The sequence below is a fragment of the Anser anser genome, assembly GCF_964211835.1.
Source record: "Anser anser genome assembly, chromosome: 1".
Taxonomy (NCBI): Eukaryota; Metazoa; Chordata; class Aves; order Anseriformes; family Anatidae; genus Anser; species Anser anser.
In genome coordinates, this window is record NC_139720.1 from 114,508,176 (window position 1) to 114,529,074 (window position 20,899).

Consider the following 20,899-nt stretch of genomic DNA (forward strand, 5'->3'; position numbering starts at 1 on the left):
TCATTTTCTGAAAATTAAGCATTGTTACTCAGCTGATACGACTTGTTTGGCTTGCTGTGAAAAGCCCAGAAGATTTAAGTTTGCTGGGTAAGACTTCAGTTTGCTTAATCTATTTTACCACAGCATATCCTTTAGAAGCCTCAAGTCTCTCACTGAGATTTCTCCAGCTAGAATAACGTTGGCAGAATGCCTTTCTTATTTAAATATGCCTCCTGGGGCCTTTTTTGCAGCCTGCTGAAACAGGCTTCAAGGGATGTAAAGAAATATATTGTATTACCTGTTTATTTTTTCTCCTAATAATTTGGATTTTTCTTTCCTCAGACATTTGGGATAAAACACCAGTCCTGTCAATCAGGTTTAGACATGATGCACCTCCATCTGTAGGAAGGTCCAGATGCATTGTTTTGTAAATTTGCTATTAATGAGACTGTTCATATATGGAATTAATTTGTATTAACCATGAGGAGAAGGATCTCTTCAGTGAAAAGGAGTTTTTGACTTCTAACTAACCAGAGAATTCATAGAAGGAAGCCACAGTAATATCAATGCCAGGATATCAACCTCACTGAAATGAGGAAGATGTATTATCAGGAAGATACAAAGGAAAATGAACTGGAAAAAATAATATGCCACGCCAGCAGATCACAACTCAGCTGTTTAAACTCAAATATAATACAAGTGAAGAAAGAATGACAGTGCTCATTATGCTCTGCTATGTACTGTCAGGGTGCAAAATGTAGCCTTTGAGTTCATCTGCAGGCTAAAGGCACTCAGGTGTGTATGTATGTAGATCACTAGTTTCCTAAAACTGAAATGGACATGAGAAACATACTGAGATGATGAGCTCAGATGAGGCAGTAGCACCTGGGAATAAGCATGGTGGCAAAAATGTAGACAGCTAATCTGAAAAATATGAAGTGCTCAGGACTCTTAGGGCATCTTTTCTTGCCCATGTGAGAAGAGTAAATAATAATAATTTAACACTGACCTTGCAGCATGTTGATGTGACTAACACATCTTCCAATTCTAGGGCTACTACTGCCTTGAGCATCTGCGCACTGTTCTCCCCTACTCCAAGCAGGCATCCATCCCTTAGCTCCACACAGAGGTAGACAGAGCTTTTGCACGTCAGGCACGTTGGCTGTCCCTTTCAGTCCGTTTATATTTGGCTACCTACATCTGTTCTGAATCTGGCCCTTACACCAAAGAAGTGTATTCTGCAGAACTCCTCTTCCCAAAGTCCTACAACAATTAAGTACTTTAAAAAAAGTTTTTAAAAATAATGTTTAAAATGTGTTCTTTTTTTCTTCCTTTTTCACACCAGTATGAACATAAACTGTGCCATCTGTGAGGCCTCAAGCACACGGTACAGGTGAGAAGGCAGGTCTGTCTCTTGCCCACTTCTTCTGAGGTATTTCTCAGAGCAGTAAAGCCATGTACATGACGTGTGATTTTGATCATTACCCTCATGGGATTTTCTTTATGAGTGCTAAGGTCTAGGAAAGGAATCTGCACGACTGTAGAAAGAGGATGATGCATCTAGCTTATCTTCGCTGTTGCAGAATTTTGATCTCGTTGCTACTACTAATAAGAGAAATTAGGTGTCATGAGTCACCCTTACTGCTCCCAGTGCCATCACTGAAATGATGGAAAAGATCCTTGGAGTAGTATATAACAAGTAACTCTCTTTTGGCTGGAAGCTTCTAAGATGAAATGCTGATGAAAATGTATATTTTGTTTATACTTCAGAGCTATCATCACCAAGATGACTCCTATGGGCATCAGAGAGAATGCATACAGCAAGTTTCCATTTTAATTTGAATGTTTTGGTGTTTGCAATAAACAGCTCGAGGTGCAGAACTAAGCTGTCATGTACAAAGAGACATTTGACAAGAGGAACAGTTTTAAAGCCATTATTTGCTTTTCTTGTGTCAACCAGCTCAGGCGCTGGAAGAACACATGGAAGCTGTAAATGGTTGATGGGGCAAAGAGAGACTCTTTAAGCATCTGGGTGTAACTTCCATTCTATAAATGTAGACCATCTCCAAAATGAGGATATAACAATTAAACAGAAAATATAATGGTTGGGCAAGCTTCACAGAAGAAGGTGGTGGAGATACTTTGATGTCTTTCCCTGTTAAAGCACTGGCATTTCCTGGAAAATACACATACAGTCTTTTTGGGACTGGCCTTGCTACCTTTTTGGAATCAGCCTTCCAGATAGACTGTTCATCTTCAAAATGAACAAATAGTCTGTCATTCCTTACCCTGCTCCTCCCAGCCTTCCTAACCACTTTGCAAATTTTATGTTTTCAGAGAACTAAAGAAAGAGAGTATTTAATCAAATAATTACTACACTGCTGCTTCACTGGCAATATGCCAATTTCTGAAAAGATATCAACAGAGGCAAGTTACAAATAAATTTAAAAGGACAAAAGGAGAAATGAAAACATTACAATGTGTACATAGCTCTTTCTCTCCTGATTTAAATGGCATGTTATTTATTTACCTATTTGTCATGTTGCAAAAAAAATGAAAACCAAAAAATCATACATTTTTCTGTATATTCTACTAGTTTTGCAATAGATCAAGGACATTTTCCCTCTCTCCTGTAATGCTCTTTCTTTGAATTCCACTACACCAGCCTAGATGCTTGCATTTATGTTTTCCTTGTCAAGCATATGGAATTCTTAAGAAGAATGAAAACATTTACTTTATGTGCTTTCTTTTTTTTAATACTGTGCTTTATTTCCTTATGCCTGCTGTCATTATTTCTTCTTGTCCTTATCATTTGAACTCATAAACACATTAACAGCAAATTTCTTTAGGGAAAACAAACAAACAAACAAACAACAACAAAAACATTATAGAAAAGCTTAAAAGTAGACATTTACCAATAAGTATATGAAATGTTGTTTCAATAAGTGTAGAGGTTACCAGAACTCCACCAAGCTTCATAAGATCACTGTAATAAATATCATTTGGCCATTTTACTCGCAGTTCAATGTCCTAAAGAAACAAAACCATACACATTTAGAAACAATTTGCTCTCTGAAACTGATTATAAGAACATGGCTCATTCATCACTCCATATTCTATATTTTCTGTACCTCTTTGCCACACTGGATACGATACTGTCAACTCCTCATAATAAGAACCTATTTAAGGGTTTCACAAGTGTTACTGATAAAATCATGGTAACATGGTTACATGGTCTACTAAAGAGGTTGACAGCTGTCAGAGAAAAGTTTAAATTTAGTTAAAAAATAAATAAATAATGGTAGATAATAAAGTCTTAGAGCAACCAAAAGGAGAACTAAAGATAGTAGAGGTTTATAGAATCAAAATCATACGGTTTTATAGAATTCACTTACTTCGTTCATTATGCCCTGTTAAAGAACTGAAAGATCTGTCCAAGAAAGATGAAAACTGGCAGCAAGTGTGGGTCACTGCTGATGAAGTATAAGTGATCAGAGTAAATCTACAATAATATCAACTCTAGATTTGAGGATCCTTGCAGAAACCAGACAAAGAGACAATGACTTCTTGAACTTAGCAGACAGGAGAAATTCCAGTTCACAACTATGTAAATACTTCAGTAATATTCTAAATATATTCATGCTTTCGGCAGCTATGCTGAAACCGTGGAGCTGGAAACACAAACTGTGTTGTATGACACTGTTCCAGCGCAATAGAGAAGTTTTTGTTGAAACCATAGAACTGAACTGAACTTTGCACTGGCTACTTAAACACAAAAAGAAAGTAATGTGCTTCTTGTAGTTTGAAAAACTGCATATGACCGTATCCCAAGAGGCAGATTATGGGAGGTGCTCCAGGACTACAAGAGCCATATTCTCTCCTATTGTAGATTATAAAATCCCTTTACAGGATGTGTGAAAACTGCACCTGGATCCATGTCTACTTCTCTGACAGATTTAAAGGCCAGAGAGGAGTCCATTATACATACATTGACAGGAAATACTAACTGATTTTGCTATCAAAGCATGCTAAGAGAATACCACCAATTCATATTCATTACAAAAAAACAACCTGACTCTTCACACTGTGAAAGGATTTAGAGAAGACTCTTGAGACATGCAAAGTATGCCACAGTTAAACAGTATTATCAGTGTTAAGAGACCTTCTGAAGGTAACCAAAGGAGACATCACTTTCCTTCTGCAAAAGAATGACAATATATTCACTAGATTTTACTTAGGGAATCCATATGCCTGTAAGACACTGGGCACTTATTTAGCGTGGCAACTGAGGTCACAAGCAAGCATGAAAAGCAAACAAGCCAGTGGGGTATTTTCATGAAACAAACTACACAGTGAAGACTCGTGTTGTTTGCCACAAAACAGAGTGACAAGGTTCTGCATAACTATCAGAGTGTCAAAGAAATGATGGGTAAGGCACAATGGGAGTGGAGCATGTTCTTATTTTCCTTTACTAGAGTGAGATTTCTGCTGTTCTCAGAATGGGAAAGCAAAGCACTCTCTGGATATAAGCTTGTTTGAATTTGCAGCACTAACATCTGACAGGAAAACTTACAATTGAACTGTCAGAGTTTGTCAAAAGAGAGCCCAGAACAAAGGCCTCAGTCGCTGCCTATTTAGAGCTGCAAACATTCATGACAGAATCCTAAAAACGATAAACTGAAACACACGCATTTCATATCTGTCTATGGAAATCCTGAAATGGACTTTGGGCATAACAAACCCCATTAAAGTGTGTTAAAGAAATATTAAGATTCCCCATACTCCCACAGAGGTAAAGAAATGCAGAGGTAAGAATAAAACCACTTCTCTATATTAGCCCATTGTTTTCAGCTGCTACAGTTTGTATGGCATGGCTGTTCATCTGACATAAAGAAAAGCCCTGCAACACACAAGTCTAAATAAAGGACAAATTGAAGCTCTGAGTTTCAGACAAATCCTTGAATTTCCTTGCTTCAATGTACTTGAGTCCAGACCCTTAACACTTTTTTAACCCATTGTCTAGGACTTGACTTCCTGGGGGGTGGGATGGGACACCACAACAGAATTAAATCCTCTCAAATATCGCCAGGATGTGTATTGGAAGACTTTTTAGTATGTATTTTTCTACTTCAAAGGAGATTCAGCAGCTTTGCCTGGGACATACCAAGCTACTGGGAACACAGGAAGTGTCCAAATAAGTTTGGTATCCCAGTATCTGCATTAGTGGTACATATTATCTTTATAGTAATATTTAGTACATCAGTCACATTCTTCCTCTTGAATGCAATAAAATACAAAATGCCACAGTATATCAGGGTAGGCATACAGAAGCAAAACCACCTCCATTCATAAATTAACTCCTTCCCCAGTCAGACTCATATTTTATAAAACTAACCCTTGTCCCTTCTATTCTAAATGGTTAAATTATTCACTCTAGCCAAATATTTTATATTGCAAATTTTAGCCTAAAGCATTTTGTTTTTATAGTCAAGTTATGAAGCACTGAAGTTAGAAGGTTTTAATAGAAAGGCTGACAGACCCTAAACTTCAGCAAAGCTACTGGGTGCCACTATAATAAAGTTCATGTGTAAATGTGTATAAGTCATTGATTTTCTGTAATATAGGAAACATATGCTTTAGTTAACTACTTCTGTAAAATACCAAAGTTTTATAGTTAGCAAATATTAGGAAATGGTAACATTAAAAAGGAGATATATGAGGTGATGAAGAAGACTGGTTCTTCATTTTAATACTGATGACAGGACACTTGATTCCCTCTTGAGAGCAATACTCCTAAGTTCTTGCCTTAGAAATCAGTTTTCAACTTTAAACAAGGGTTGGAAAAATCCTTTAAAAGGGATAAAATGACCACTGAAACAGAACTGACAAAAAAAAGCAGAAAAGGATTTGTCAGTTTTATTCATTTTTCCTTCCTCCCTCTTCCCCAACTCCTTCAGAACCAAAGCAAATCAACTCAATTGTTAGACAAACAAAAAAGACATTTTCTTTATTGCTGAAGACTGAGTCTTAAGTTTCATCAGATTATGAGTGAAATGAGGGTAGTATACTTAATCAGCTCGATAAAAGACAGTATTCATCATATGCATACTAGATTTCTTAAAACATATAAATTAAGTACGTATGAAGGCTAAACTTACTACTGTTGTTTACAACTGTATTAGTGTTGAGTCATTCGATGCAAAGAAGACATAGTAAATACTCAGAATTTAAGGAAAATGGAAACAGAAACAGGAATTTTGATAAAATTAAAGTGAGATACCTCATATCCTGGTATTGATCTAACTGACTCTACCATTGCCAAGGACACTAGGTGTTGAATAAAAGGAATTCTCTGGCCCAAGTTGGAATGTAGAGGAACTGTAATATGTAAAGTGGATAGTGCACAACCCATGGGACTGAGCCAAACATTTCCACCACGACCTGGGGAGGGGAAAGAAAAAAAAATATTGATTTCAACACAGGAAAAAAATATTTATTAAAAACATCACTTTGTTAATGTAGGCAACTACAGAAGAGAAAGATTCAATAGTACCAACCTGAGAACATACAATAAGTCCTATAAAGGAGTTTCCAAACTTATTTTGAAATTTAAAAAGCTAAAGTGCAAAGCTCTATCTTTTTTAAATCAAAAAAAAAAAAAAACCAACAAAAAAACCCACCCCACCCCTACACGCAACAGCAACAAACAAAGCAGATTGTTTAGAGTGCATTCTGCTACTGGTTTCCTATAATGTCCTAAATTACTTGCTTCCAAGCTTTGCCTAGTATTTGGTAACATACACATTTCAAATAATCTTGCTTTGTTTGAGTGAAGAAATATTTGTGAAGATCCTCTGTATGTGTCTACAAATCCATCCACACTGTGAATCAACTTGACACATGCTAGATCTGAGTCAGAAACCAGCTAACTGACTTTATATAGATGTGTGCTCAGAAAAGCTTATTACGCTGGGCACTGTGCTTTTCTAATAAACTGAAAGTGACTTTTATATCAGTGGTAGCACTTTTCTAGACAAGAGGCATAACCCGCTTGTATTTACTTGCAAAAGATTGTGAAAGCCCACATGATGTTTCAAGACAGTCCTGTAGACTCAACAAAACCTCTCTGACAAAAGTCTTCCAGTCTGACAACCCAGTCTTGTTCTAGTTAAATCAAACCGGAGTTCTGATTTGGAAGTCTGAATTGTATTACACTAAATGTAGTGATGGCAGTTTCCATGACTGGAGACTTTCTGGCAGAAAGTAGAAGACCACTAAATCATTTCTGCAAAAGCCACCAAACATCCTGAAAACGTTTACTTTGGTCTCTGTTAACTTAGGTTTTGAGTTTAAATCCACAGTTCAAGCAGGAGGAGAAGAGAACACTATTATTCTGTAGTTTATTATCAAAAATACTCATAATGTATCTTTAACAAAGCTATATGACATTAAAATGTCCTATTTTGTATGTTTAATATGCATTTATTAGCACAAGAAGGAAACTTACTAACCTTTCCCTTCTGTTTGTCGAACAGCAATTGCTATTAAACCCATCTCCTCAGGCAACTTGAACATTAACCTGCCAATTAAGGAAAAAAAAAATGTTTATCAGCTGGAACACTAAGCTACATTCATGAAAATCTAGGTTTAAATATCAGGTAATATTTTACTTTAACATTGCACTACCATTTATCCGTTTTCAGTTAATATTTATTCTTGACCAAAAAGCATTAGAATATTAAAAAAGATTAATTGAAAAATTATCATGTAAAACATTACCGTATCTGTTACACTGGAAAAAGTTATAGCCATAGTTCATTTAAGGTGCCTTCTGATAACATACGCTTTGTATTTCTTCACATTTTCTTGAAGTGCTTATTTTTTTGCGTGTCGCTATCTTCAGTAAGTGACAACTAGCAATTCTAGACATTTGTTTCTACTTAAAGCAAATTTTTGTTCATACTACAGAATATAACAGCAGCAGTTTCTGATTATTTAGAAAACCAATATGGTGGCAATAAAGCAGTTTAAAAGATACACTATCCCCTGAGAACTAATTATGATTTAACTACAGTAAATAAATCTACACCTTCTGAGAGCTCTAGAGAACACTGGCTTATTTTAGGCTTGTGTTCTGCTTTTAAAATAGTTTCACTTAAAAGAATACTAACTTTCCTCTGGGGATAAGTAGAAAGTGCACTTTAACACCACCAAATGAGTCAATGCACGACTTTAAAAAGGAAGAAAAAAACCCTACTGTGAGAACTTAGTTCGAGCCGCTTTAAAACAGATCTGAACTGTGCTGTGATCCTTCTTCATTTCACATTTTTGGGAAGAGTTATTTAACAGATAAAATAGATATTCAAGATGGTGCCAGCAAGGCAAACCCAGAGAGTGATTTATAGCCTAAAAACCTCCTTCCAATATGGGCACAAATATCATGTTGTTCATTCATATAAAAGTGGTCTTGTCTCGGAGATAAGTGCAGTCCAATCCTTCAGAGTTATTTCCTCTGAATTTCAGATACATACGAGAGGCCTTTCAAGTTCAGAAATCAAGCAAGTATCCCTGAGCAGAAGGGACCAGCTCCAAGCAGAAATGTACCCCGACTGCTCACTAGGCACAAACATTTTGGCAGACATCAAGTTAAGGAACCATCCATCTCTCCTGCTTCAGTTTGCAAAGTAGGGCTTTAGTAACTGCTGGGGCGACATCAGTAGCAAAAAGTTTCAGAATAGCTTTCAGATGGCTGACTTGCTTTCATAATCATCAAAATGGTAGGTTACGTGAGGGCCCAAGCAAAGTCTGGATCATAAATGCCTTCACTCATCTGAAATACTTGAACCAAAACTGACGAAGCCATAACAGGCCCAACGATGTTTTTCCACAGAACCACAGAATCAGTGAGACATCATCAGTCAGCAATAGCCAGATCTTTTTACCAGTCCCCTTCCGTTTCACATGTAATATGGCTCGATAATTCCTTCCTTTGGACACTATTGATTAGGCGTTGAGACCAGGATCACCCATCTACCTTCAGCATTAAAAATACACCTCCACTTATGCTGGGACCTAGCAGAAAATCTTAGGCAGCTCTTTATGCCCCCCATGTGGCTTCAGCACTGTCATCTGGGAAAAGCATGATTTCAGTTACAACAGCAAGTTCATGGTTTTGCAACAAGAAAATCTAATTTAAATTTGGAAGTACAGTTAGGAAGAGATTACAGGCTTTGTCAAAATACACTGATTTCTGTTTCTTCTCCATTCATACTTGTTTATAAATAGGCAAAAAAAAAGTCATGTGCTGCCATGATGGGAGGAAAATAATCAGAGCAGGAAAAAAAGTAATTATGAATCCAAAACACAGGTTTTAGAACAAAGAGATATGATTAACAGCACACATGAATGTAGCTATTAGAGGCTTGGCAGCAGGTAACAACATATTAAACACAGAGACTGAGTTTGTGCTTTTAAGGGTCAGGAAGAAATTCTTTAAGACGGACACAACATGGGGAAGTTGTTAATACCCAGACTGATACAGCAAGGGACAGATAGATTTATTTTTACTACTTCCTGAGATTGTTCTGGAATTACCATAAAGACTATGATGGTAAAAGAGAAAAAAAAACAACAAAAAAAACAAAAAACCAAAAAACACAATCCCCTCCAACTTCAGAGCTTTGTAAATTGTGTGCTCGTTGTTTTGTTTTGTTTTTTTTTTTTTTTTTTTTCTGGGAGACACAACTTGTATTTTCCTTACCAGAAAGAGTAACTGTACGTGCACTTTTTTACATATTGACTTCCCCTCTTTTCTTTCAACTTAATCAGTTGCAGACTTAACTATTTCATTTTTCTGCAGAGTAACTTAGTCACAATGTTCAACATATTTTTCCCCTAAATTTTTGCCTTCATGAAATTCTTTTTTTTTTTTTTTCTGGCTTGCTCTACACTTCAGGTCAAAAGAACACACTGAGATACAGAACATGAAACATCTGAAAACAAATTTATGCATCAGGAAGGATATCGGACAGCATTTACATGATCATAGAAGAAGATACTTTAATTTTAGGTAAATTTCTGTTCTCTGCTTTGAACATTTTTGTGTTATTTTCCAAAATGTAAGCAAGGCACTTTTGGTACTCAGGAATATTAAAACAATTGAAAGATTATGAGAGAGATTGTATACACACAACCCACCATCCTGTAACACATCCTATGAATGGTGTCAAGAGTAATAAACAATACGCAATTGTTTCATAGAAATTTCAAGTCGAAGAAAGTATCTGTCTTCATGACTAGTCAACACAATGACTTTTCTTCCTACATGAATGTAATATGGGAATTGAAACCACAAAAACTATGTTTTGAATAATGTTAACAGCCTGACAACTATAAATTTCATTGATGTTGTGGGTTTAAGGTTGAAATTCTCATTAATGCATCCTGCTGTGTTACAGTATTGCAGAGGTATTACAAGAGGCAACATTACATTCCAGATGTTAAAATACCTGGGCACAAGAGGGTAAGTTATGAAGTCACTTCACTCCCAAGTTTCTTGCCTGAAAATCTCACTCTCAGATAGCTTGTTTGTAACTACTATTTACACAGAGAATTATAAAACAACATAAAAACAAAACTTTCAATGTTTAGTCAAATGGAAAGGCCTATGTCTCTTGATGAGTTTCTTGCATTACTTTGAACAAAAAGGTGGACCAAACACTTGCCTTACTTCTTTATAACCACTGTTTCTCTCCGTTATGTCTAGTTTGAAAATAAGCAGTGTGGCCAATAGAATCTTTCCTAAACTCTCCACTGCCATCCATTTACAATTCATAGCCTTTAACTGCACGGTGCTGTGTCTGACTCCAAGCTGTGCATCCTGAATGGCCTGCTAGAGGGCATGCTGGCCAAGCATAACAGGTCTCGAGTCCACTCTGTGAGACCTTCCCTAGTGGCAGCACTGATTTGGGTCTCTGTTGCCTACCCGGAAGCCTGTTTTCAAGAGAACATGAAATCCTGAAGGAACAGCTCAAACATAAGGCATTTTTCTGTAATGTAGGCAGTAGGCTGATTGAGGGCTGGTGGACCATGATCAGAGGAGAAGCCAGCACGAATGACATCATGGAGACAGGGAAATTGTTACAGACCAGAAGGAAGAAGGGGAAAAAAATCTTTTAGAGCAATTTGAGGACATCTGCAGACTACAGATCCTGATTCTTATGGGAGACTCTGATCTCCCTGGCATCCATTAAAAAAGGAAACAAAGTGGGCTGCAAGTAATCCAGGTGACTTCTGGAGGGTGCTAGAGACAAGGTCTTAACACAAATGTCAGACGATCAGCTCCTTGATTTGCTACAAACAAGGGAGAGCTAGTCGTGGAAGTGATAAGCTGTGGCAGCCTTGGCTGTAGCAACCATGGCTCAGTGCTGTTCAAAATCCTGAGGGGAATAAGGAAGGTAAGTAACAGAGTACAAACCCTGGATTTCACAAGAGGAGAATTCAGTTTATTCAGGGAACTGATAGGAACTCTCAGGGAACTCTCTTATGAGAGGCAGCTCTGAAGGGCAAAAGGAGCTCAGCAGACCTGGTCTTTAAAGACAACCTCCTGCAAACACAACAGCTCATTAGAATACTTTGGAAAATAGGTAGATGAACAAGGAGCCTTGTTTGGCTAAAACAGGAATGCATGACTGCAAAAAGAACATATGCAAGAGATGGAAGAAAGAATAGGCTACAAAGAAGAAATGCAGAAATACTCTCCAGACAGGCAATGATGATGTGAGGAAAGCCAAAGCTCAAGCATGGTAGAAACTGGCAAGAAAAGGGTCAAGAACTACTGCTACGTTTTAAGAATAAACAAGGAAAATGAGGGCTCACAGCTGACTGGAACAAAAACACAATGGATATAGATAAGGCTGAGTTATTAAATGCATTCTTTGACTTGGTCTTCACCAACAAGGTCTCCCAGACCTCTATGCATAGAGATAGGGTTCAAAGAGCAGAAAAAATAACAACAACAAAAAAAAAAGCAGTAAAAGCAGATTGACATCATAAATCTCTTGAGAAATCTTGACTCACTCAAGTTTATGAGAGCAGATGGGATGCATATGAGAGTGTTGAGAGAGCTGGCTGATGTCATGTCAAGGTTATTTTCTATCATCATGGTCATAGAGATCAGAGGAAGTCCCAGATGCCTGGAGTTCAAGATGGTCTTACACAGCACCCTCGTATTCCAGTTTGGTCACTGTGGTCTAGATGGGTCCACTATCAGTTAAGAAAAAAATGCCTAGATTCTGGAATTAGTTTGTACTTTACCTGAAGGCTGCTTACAATTGCAGTTCTTCAGGGGTTTATCCTGAGATCTATCCTGTTTGTCATCTTAATATATTTACCAATGACCTGGAGGAGATGACATGCACTTCTGTCAAGTTTGCAAATGACACTGAGCTATGAGGACAATAACTAAGCACTGAACAGGATGCCCACAGAAGTTGTGGAGTATCTCTTTCCTTGGAGGTTTTCAGGACCTGACTAGACCCTGGTCTAGCTGGTCTCAATTCACTGTTGATCCTGCTTAAAAGCAGGGGGGGTTGACTACAGACCTTCAGGGATCTCTTCCAACCGCAATGATTCTTTGATTCAAGGAAATATACAGAAACCTGGTATCCTTTCCATCCTTGAAAGCGGCTTAAAATCAGTCAGCAACCAGCCATTAGCTATTAATTACTGAATTAAGAGTTTAGTCCAGAGGCTGTTCACTGGAATTCCCTATCCCAAATAGGATCCTACATTGAAGTTATTTTCACATGCTTACTAACCTAAATTAACACTTAACTTTATCCATCTTCCACTTTCCATGCAGTATTTTATATATGACCAGGTGCAATACACAATCCCCCACAAGATTGACTCACACAGTTGAGACAGGTAGAAGAACACCTAAACTGTTAATCCTCGCGAGTCTTATTTAAATGATAGGAAACTTACTGCTCTGCACTGTTATAACTTTGCCTATATCCAGCAGGCAATATATGTGCCAGAATACACTATTACATGAATGCACTCTTGTGTTCTATTGCAAAAATTCATAGCTTCTTTCACGTTATAGTGGATTTCCCTGTAGCAACATTAGTACAGAAAGGACCACTTAGTATCAAATTCTCTTTGATCTCTTTAGATATATTAATATCCTACATCACTGTTAAAATGCATAAGGGATTACAATGTCTGAGACTTGTGGAAAACTAAAATAGTACTGGAACCTTGGACTGCTAGTTTCTTGTACCTTACAGCCATAAATACTACCAAAAAAAAGATTGTCCTATATTAGTCGTGACATTTTCAGCAAGGAATAATCTATTGATACTATGAATGACATAGGTTAGTGACTTATATACACTTAGGCTAGTTGTCAAGTCTTGTAGAGCAGTGCACTAATAACAATATAGTTTAAACAAAATTGCAGTATACAGGAAGATTGTAAGTAGGGCATGTAAGTCATGTGAGTTATTTTTCAGCTGGATCAATGCTCTAATCTGGCTCACCAGAAGTGAACATTGCTGTTGGCAAAAGGGAAGCAACAGTAAAAAAAGGCCAGTGGATAGAAGGGAAGACCAAACCACCTCCTTCTGACCACACATGTACTTAGGCTTGATTTAAATTACCATATTACAGCCTCAGAATAGTACATGCTTTGCTTGTGGAATTGCTTTGAGAATCAGGCCTGCTGAACAGACAGGGTAAAACTACCATTAAATGCTCTTTTTTTTTCTGCTCACTGCATTTTTCAGCTGGTAATTTTCTTGTCTCTCTATTTTTATACCAGATATTTTATAATTAATCCTCTGTATATGTTTATAGGCTTTTCCTCTTAAAAAAAGAAAAAGAGAATTTTAAAACACAGTACCATACAGCCAAAGGTGTCAGGAAACATACCCAAATAAGAAGGGACTCCAAAAAATTGGTTTGCCAACAAAATGCCAGTAAAATTTGAAACCTGGGTTCAGACATACTGGTAATGTTCCAAAACTCAAAACTTAAAGAACTTCTTTATTCAGTAAATCAGCTTCTCTGTGAATATCATCAAGACCACAAAGTTACAGTAAAGGAGGGAGTTTCCAAGGGAGATGTGAAGAGAGTCTAGGAGTTTAAGTTGTTTCAATTTCTAATTTGAAAAGCAAACCCCCCCCCCAACATCATTTTGAACTTTTTTTTACCTTGTAAAAAGTAACCTTTTCAATTCGTGACCTTTCTTTATTTGGAAATGCTACCTGAAGCATACCAAAAATTTAACATAGGATAAATGGAAATGAAACAGATTTCATTAAAAAATGAACTCCAGCGCCAAGATTTAAGAACAGAATAGTTACTGCAATGCAGTGAAACACATTTATCATAACATGTTCAGAACAGAATCTTCAGAGCGGAATAAAAAGTTATAAACATATTGATCAAAACCAGATCTAACTACTCTTGTCCAAAGCAAAGCATGGTACAGATGCTGAAAAAATAATTCAAACTTACAGATCAATGCAGCTTGTTGTTATGTCACTTCTATCAGTAATTTCGTCACACTTCATTAGATAAGAGTGTACAAGCTTGGTCACCATCTAAGAGGGAAACCTTAAAGTAACCCCACGTAGTACGGCAAGGAACAGCAACATCTCAATAAGGGAGCAAATTTATTTTAACTTAGCATTGCATTTACTAACTTACAGTGTGAGCAAACTCAAGCATCAGGATCTAAAAAGTAATCAATGGCAGTGCTGAATTCATACAATCTTCTTTAAAGTCACCTTTCATATGAAATAACAAAGAGAACTTTTTGCATTGACAGCAGTTTTAACTTTGCATTCTAGCCAAATTCTAGTCTGGGTAATTACATTTCCTCACAAAATTTTTGTAAGACAGTCCTTCATTTCCTGTCTTAAATCATACATGGTGTTAAATAGTTGCCACATTCCACACAGAAGTAGATGAAGTTACTCCCAAGTAGCCAGCCAGATACTTAGGGTTAATGTGGAACAACAGACATTGGACATAACTTGAAAATTAAAATGAGCATGCAAAAGAATTCTGCTGCGCAGAAACTACCTTGCTACCCTCCCCAGATGCTCCACAGAGGTTCTCAGTGAAAACTGGAAAAAAATTGAATCATTTCAGCAAAAATTCATTCATTGCTAAATAACTGTAAAAGACCTACAAAATTAACTATGCCACTTGTTTTACTTATACTCACATTTTTTCTGTTATCCTTTTAGTACTGAAAATTTCATCAAAAACAATACTTTAAATCACAGAAGTAATTTATACTAAAGAGAAATGCTCTAAAAGAATTTGAATTTTCCTCTGTGATTTGCTTTTATTTCCTTTATTTTATGACTGCAAAGGTGATGTGCTCCAAATCTAGACTGTGGTGGTTTATGACAGTGAGGTGGCTGTTGTTATAAATTTAGGATGTAGCAAATTTCTAGAGTTCCTAACCCAGCACTAAATGAAAATATTGTGGGGTTTTTTTGTGTGTGTCTTTTTTTTCTCCTCTTTATAAAGGCACACTCACAAGTTTTCCCAAATTAAAACAAGAGGTAATGTGTTTTTATACTGTTCAACATTTCTTTTGGTCTGTAGATTAGATTTACCTCTAGGGGACCTGTCAGCCATGTAAACACTCTTTCTGAAAAACATTTTTAACATGAAAAACAACTGAAAATTTAAGCAATTTTTTAATTGGCATTGTTTTCATTGGCCCAAAGCATCGGAGTCTCAATTTTACATTGTTCATATGCTTCTCATTAATTATCATTTTTTAAGTTGTTTGTTTTTAGACTATGCTGCTTTTACATTTCTCCTGCTGCTGAAAAGTAAAACCATGATTTAGATCAACACTGTATATAAAAATAAGTCACATACCTTTGACCACAGTATGGATTACTATCAGCTGGTCTAAAATTTATGTAATTTAAAAACACACATAGAACTTCTTGCAAGTTCTAAATGCCTATTCATATTCCTATTTCTATAATATGCACTACATTGTACAATATTTGTTACAAGCACTGCCAAGCAGATGGTAATTTGACATGTTATTTGGCATTAAACAAATCCTCAGAATTTTGCCCAGGTGTTACAAACATTACAAAACAACTATGACTTCATAAACTGGCAGGTAAACCATAATTGTTTTACTTGTGTGTATTTTTTTTCCATCAGGCCCTGTGAAATATGAAAACTTTCAAGAAGGTATTACTAATATGTACAAAACCAATCAAATGCGCTGTATTTCTTCTAAAAATGTCAATAAGCGCAGAATTTAATAGCAGAACTCCCACAGACAAAAATGCCAGATGTTTTTTTCTTCTTCATTCAAAAAAACCTTAATGTAGCATCTAGAAAATTCTTAAGTAAAATGTAAGAAATTAATGCACAAGGAAAAATTTAATGCAAAACTGAAAAGATAATTTGTTTAAAGAAAAAGTGTTCCGGTGGAAGACAGGTTTTGAGAAATTCTTAGGAACTGGCAATATAGGTCTGAAATTTTAGTTATTTGAAACACTGTTCAGATAATGATGTTTACAGAATTATTTTTAAAGTCATTATTGCCTGGCACTTCCCAGATACTTTCCATATACACAACTTCTCATGGCAAATACAGATTCAGGAAAGCCAGTATTTGCTAAGAAATGGAGGAATTAATTTGTCTGAAATGACATCTTTTTTCCTTTAAAAAAATAACATTTTTTGGGGGTACTTTTAGCCTATTCATAGAAGTTTCTTCAAATATATGCAAGTGCTAAGGTTTTGAATCACTTCAACATTGAAGCATACCCATCCATGGTACCTCAGCTGGGCTTTCATACATGTTAGTTTTCCCCTGAAGACTCAGGTCCCGTTACCAAGCTACCTTTGTCGTCAAGCTTGTGCTTCCCCTTTGTTAAGCCATGCGATGCCTCATAGATGCATTTTGGATTAGGAGTCTGGCCTACTAACCACAGCAACAACATGGGGTATCCTAACTAATACTTTCACGAGGCACAAAAGTACTATATACACTCCTAATTTATTGTTGAGCTGCAACATTTAGCTGGGTTATAAATCCAGAACATCACACTTCAACATCCCACGATAGATTTTTTTCTGCAATTTCTTGTTCCCTTTGTGAATAAAGAACTAACAATGCTTCAGCTTTCTTCTGATTTCAAGTTGCATATCATGTTAGAGATAGTAATCCAGAAAAATTATTGCTTTTTTATGGTGAATAAAAAAGGCAATAAACACAATAGCTGAACGCAGTTGGCTCTGTATTCATGTGTCTAATAATTAAAACACAAAAATGCTCTCATCAAGTATCACAGACTTATGCTAGCTGCTCCCTCATAGTGCCAACAGAAACCACAAGATTTCTAAATTCAGTATTAAAGCATACAGCACTTTTCTCATGCAAGAGCCAACATCCAAAAACATATAAATAAGGAACAGAAAAGTTCTGTTTCCAAATATGTTGTTAAATATTTTTAAAACCCTTACTATTAGACTGTGCCAACTTGAAGGCAGACTCCAATAGTTAATTTCATGGGTGATTAAGAATGGATTTCAAAATAAGGAAGTTACTTTATGCTGGCCACAGCATCCTCTGTAGACTCCAGAAACAGTCATCGTAATGTAGACTTTAACCACAGACTCAACACAAAATGTAGCTGATATTTAAATCCCAAAACAGTGGATTTTCTTTGTCAGGGCTGGCAGGAGAAAATCCAAAGGTCCCCTTGTAGCCTCGTTATTTCCAATTCTTCAAATGCAAGAGAAGCAGTTACTTCCCAAGTCTATAAAGTTCAAAGTAACGCTCACTTTAAGACAATCAAATGCATACAAATACCTCTCATCATGAGAGGCAGATGAATGGGTAAAGCCTTGAACTGAACTGGAGAAAGCTTACACGCAAGTGTGGAGGGCTGCGCAACCCTTCTGGTCTGTGCATCTGGATCCCGCGTGCTGCATAAGCAGCAAGGGCTAGGGGGACAAGAAACCATATAGGTCCCCAGGTGAATCTACCTACAGTTGGATCTTGGCATTTTGTCACTTTTCTGAGCAATGATCACCGGTATTTGCACATAGTGGATGATGAAGCTTGAATATACCAAATATCATCAACTAAATAGCCAAGAAAAAATGCCTTTCGTTCTTGCATTACCTTAGTAAACCCAGGAATTACTTGTGAAAACTGACAAGCATAGCATGTTAAATTCTAACAGTATATCGCTATAAATAGCATTTCAACTTTCTTGTATGAAAAACAAAACAAGCTGCACGAGGAACCACACCCTGCCATTTCTCCCTCCTTCCTATCTGTACTGCAGTGTTTCTCTGTTGTAGTATCTCAACAGCTAGGATCTCATCCCAAATCCTTTTGTCTGTTACTGTTTCGGGTGGATGTGTTTTGATTTGCTTGTCAGATATGTGATCAGTACTCAAAGAGTAATACGAGAAACCTGTTATAAACTCTTACTGAACCTCCTGAAAGGCCTCTGGCTCCTCCTTCACCCCCTTTTTTGTGCATGCTTTCGCTGTAAAGCGAAAGCAAAATACAGGCTTTTCCTCATTCTGGTTTACTGATACATTTCTGCAAAACAGGTGTTCAGTAGACACTTGACACTTGAGTTGTACTGAAGCTCTGTCAGATGTGAAGCCACAGCAGAGGTGTTCTGGGCTAGTAAGGGAATCAGCAGAACCATTCGGATCACATGCAATAGAAGCCAGCATCAAAGAGAAGGAGGAAGACTTGGAGGATTAGTTATATGATACTATGATTGTTAGCAGTACTTAGCACTAAGCAAGAAGAAATTGTGGGACAGACATGGTGGATATTTTATTTTATATGAAACAGTAAGGTTTTATCTAAGGTTAGGACGGTCTTAGCTCCAGAGACGGGAAAAAATCAACTGGGAAGAATGTCTTAAATGGGAAGTATCAGCACAGACATATAGGGTACTATGCAAAAACTCTATTGTCAGAAATGAATGCATACATGGGAGAGAAAAATCAATGTCTATCACATTTGTGCAAAGTAAAAATCCACCATACCAGCAGAAGGCTATCTCCCAGTACCGAGATTTGTAATCCTGACAAAATAAGCCACAGCTGCATGGAAGCAAGCTAAAATACTAATCTAACAACAGGTCAGTGCTCTAACAGTAGAAACCTGGTGCTAAAAACTGGACCAGTAAATCCAGTTAAGCACTCTCAGTGTTAAGTAGAATACCTGAAGGATTACTCTGTATATTTTACATGTAGCAGTTTTTAAAAGCACTTTTGTGCGTATTTCCATCTCAGCCCTCACCTCCTTTGGTTACAACAGTAAGACTCCCTACATTCCCCCCATTCAATTCCTGGCTCACCCTTCCAGAACCTCTCTTGAAAAGTGATACCTAGCCACCCTATCTTCATTTAATTATTTGTCACACTTACCCATAATGACCTGCATCCTATTTATTTCAGGCCATTCTTTGATTCATCAAGATTGTTTAGAACCTGAAACCTACCTTCCCATAATCTTATAGCTCCTCCCAACCAACTTCAGTTTCAGCAAGTATACCCTCAATTCTTGTCACTCAAAACATAATGACAATGCCTGAGTCATACTGAAGCTCAGCAGATAGGAACCCTCAGCAGTCTGGCCTGGTAAGTGAATCAGCAGAATCACTGAAGCCCCATGCAACATAAACAAGTATGAAGAAGATGAAGGGACTAGAAGAGTTACGAGGAGTGACTGAGGAAACTGAAGTTGTTTAGCCTGGAGAAGTGGAGGCTGAGGGGAGACCTCATCGCTCTCTACAACTACCTGAAAGAAGGTTGCTGTGAGGAGGGTGTCGGTCTCTTTTCTCAGATGACAAGTGATAGGATGTGGGGAAATGGCCTCAAGTTGCACCAGGAGATGTTTAGGTTGGATGTCAGGAAGAATTTCTTCCCGGAAAGAATGGTCAAGCATTGGAGCAGGCTGCCCAGGGAAGTGGTGGAGTCCCCATCCCTAGAGGTATTTAAGAGATGTGTGGTCATGGCACTAACGGACATGGTTTAGTGATGGGACTTGATAGGGCAGGTTGATGCTTGGACTTGGTGACCTTGAAGGTCTTTTCCAAGCTAGATGATTCTATGACTCTATCAACATTGCTATGTGAAATCAGAAAAACACAAGGACTCTTTTCAAATGCATACATCTGATAATGCAAATATGATCTGTGATGCTGAAACTCCAAGCAAGGAGATGGGTAACTGTAATCTTCAACAACACCTTAGAAACCACTCACCTTATACAAAGATTAAACTGAATTATCGCTAAGAGAAGAACAACTACAAATACATTAGAAATGGAAACAAGCCAGTCAATTAAATGTGTCCTCATATTGTAGTTAAAATGGAAGCATTTGCTATAGCATCTTAAATTCCTTTATTTGGGAAAAAAAAAGAAAAGAAAAGAAAAAGAAAAGGTAAAAAGCAATTACATAAATGGTATATTAGCCTAGATTAAGGAAGTAATTTTAGAGAACTACTTTTCACTCTCTCTGAGTGCTAAGCTGAGCTCTGAAGAACAGTGTTGAATACCTTGTTAATAAAATCGAGGTCAGTATGTCCAGTCCTACGTGAATCCATAAGCTGTATAAACAAATGTCATTCACTAATTTGGCTTTTGGTCTTGCCAAAACAATGTAACAAGATTATCTTATTGAGTACTTTTCCCTCTTTTCTGATGATTAGATGCCAACTTATCATGCCTAGGCAAAGCATTTGGATTTTTGGAAAAAATAGAGCAATTTCACAACCCCAGAAGCTGTTATGCAAAAGGTGACCATATTCTGTAAACAGTAAGGGATCTTGGATAGAATAAAATCCAATATGTCATATATAACCTGCTTTAAGACTTGGAAGA

The 20,899-nt window shown here is 37.0% G+C and overlaps 1 protein-coding gene across 2 annotated transcripts in view; it reads right to left on the minus strand.

Annotated features, from left to right (window-relative positions):
* Positions 1–20,899, minus strand: part of HLCS (holocarboxylase synthetase) — a 126,659-nt gene that overhangs the window by 5,491 nt on the left and 100,269 nt on the right. For both annotated transcript variants that reach the window (XM_083814025.1, XM_083814026.1), the window contains 3 exons: positions 7,491–7,558; positions 6,260–6,420; positions 2,895–3,009 (listed from right to left, as the gene is read on the minus strand). In XM_083814025.1, coding sequence (XP_083670151.1) covers positions 2,895–3,009; positions 6,260–6,420; positions 7,491–7,558 — 344 coding nt within the window. The remainder of the gene's footprint in view (positions 1–2,894; positions 3,010–6,259; positions 6,421–7,490; positions 7,559–20,899) is intronic.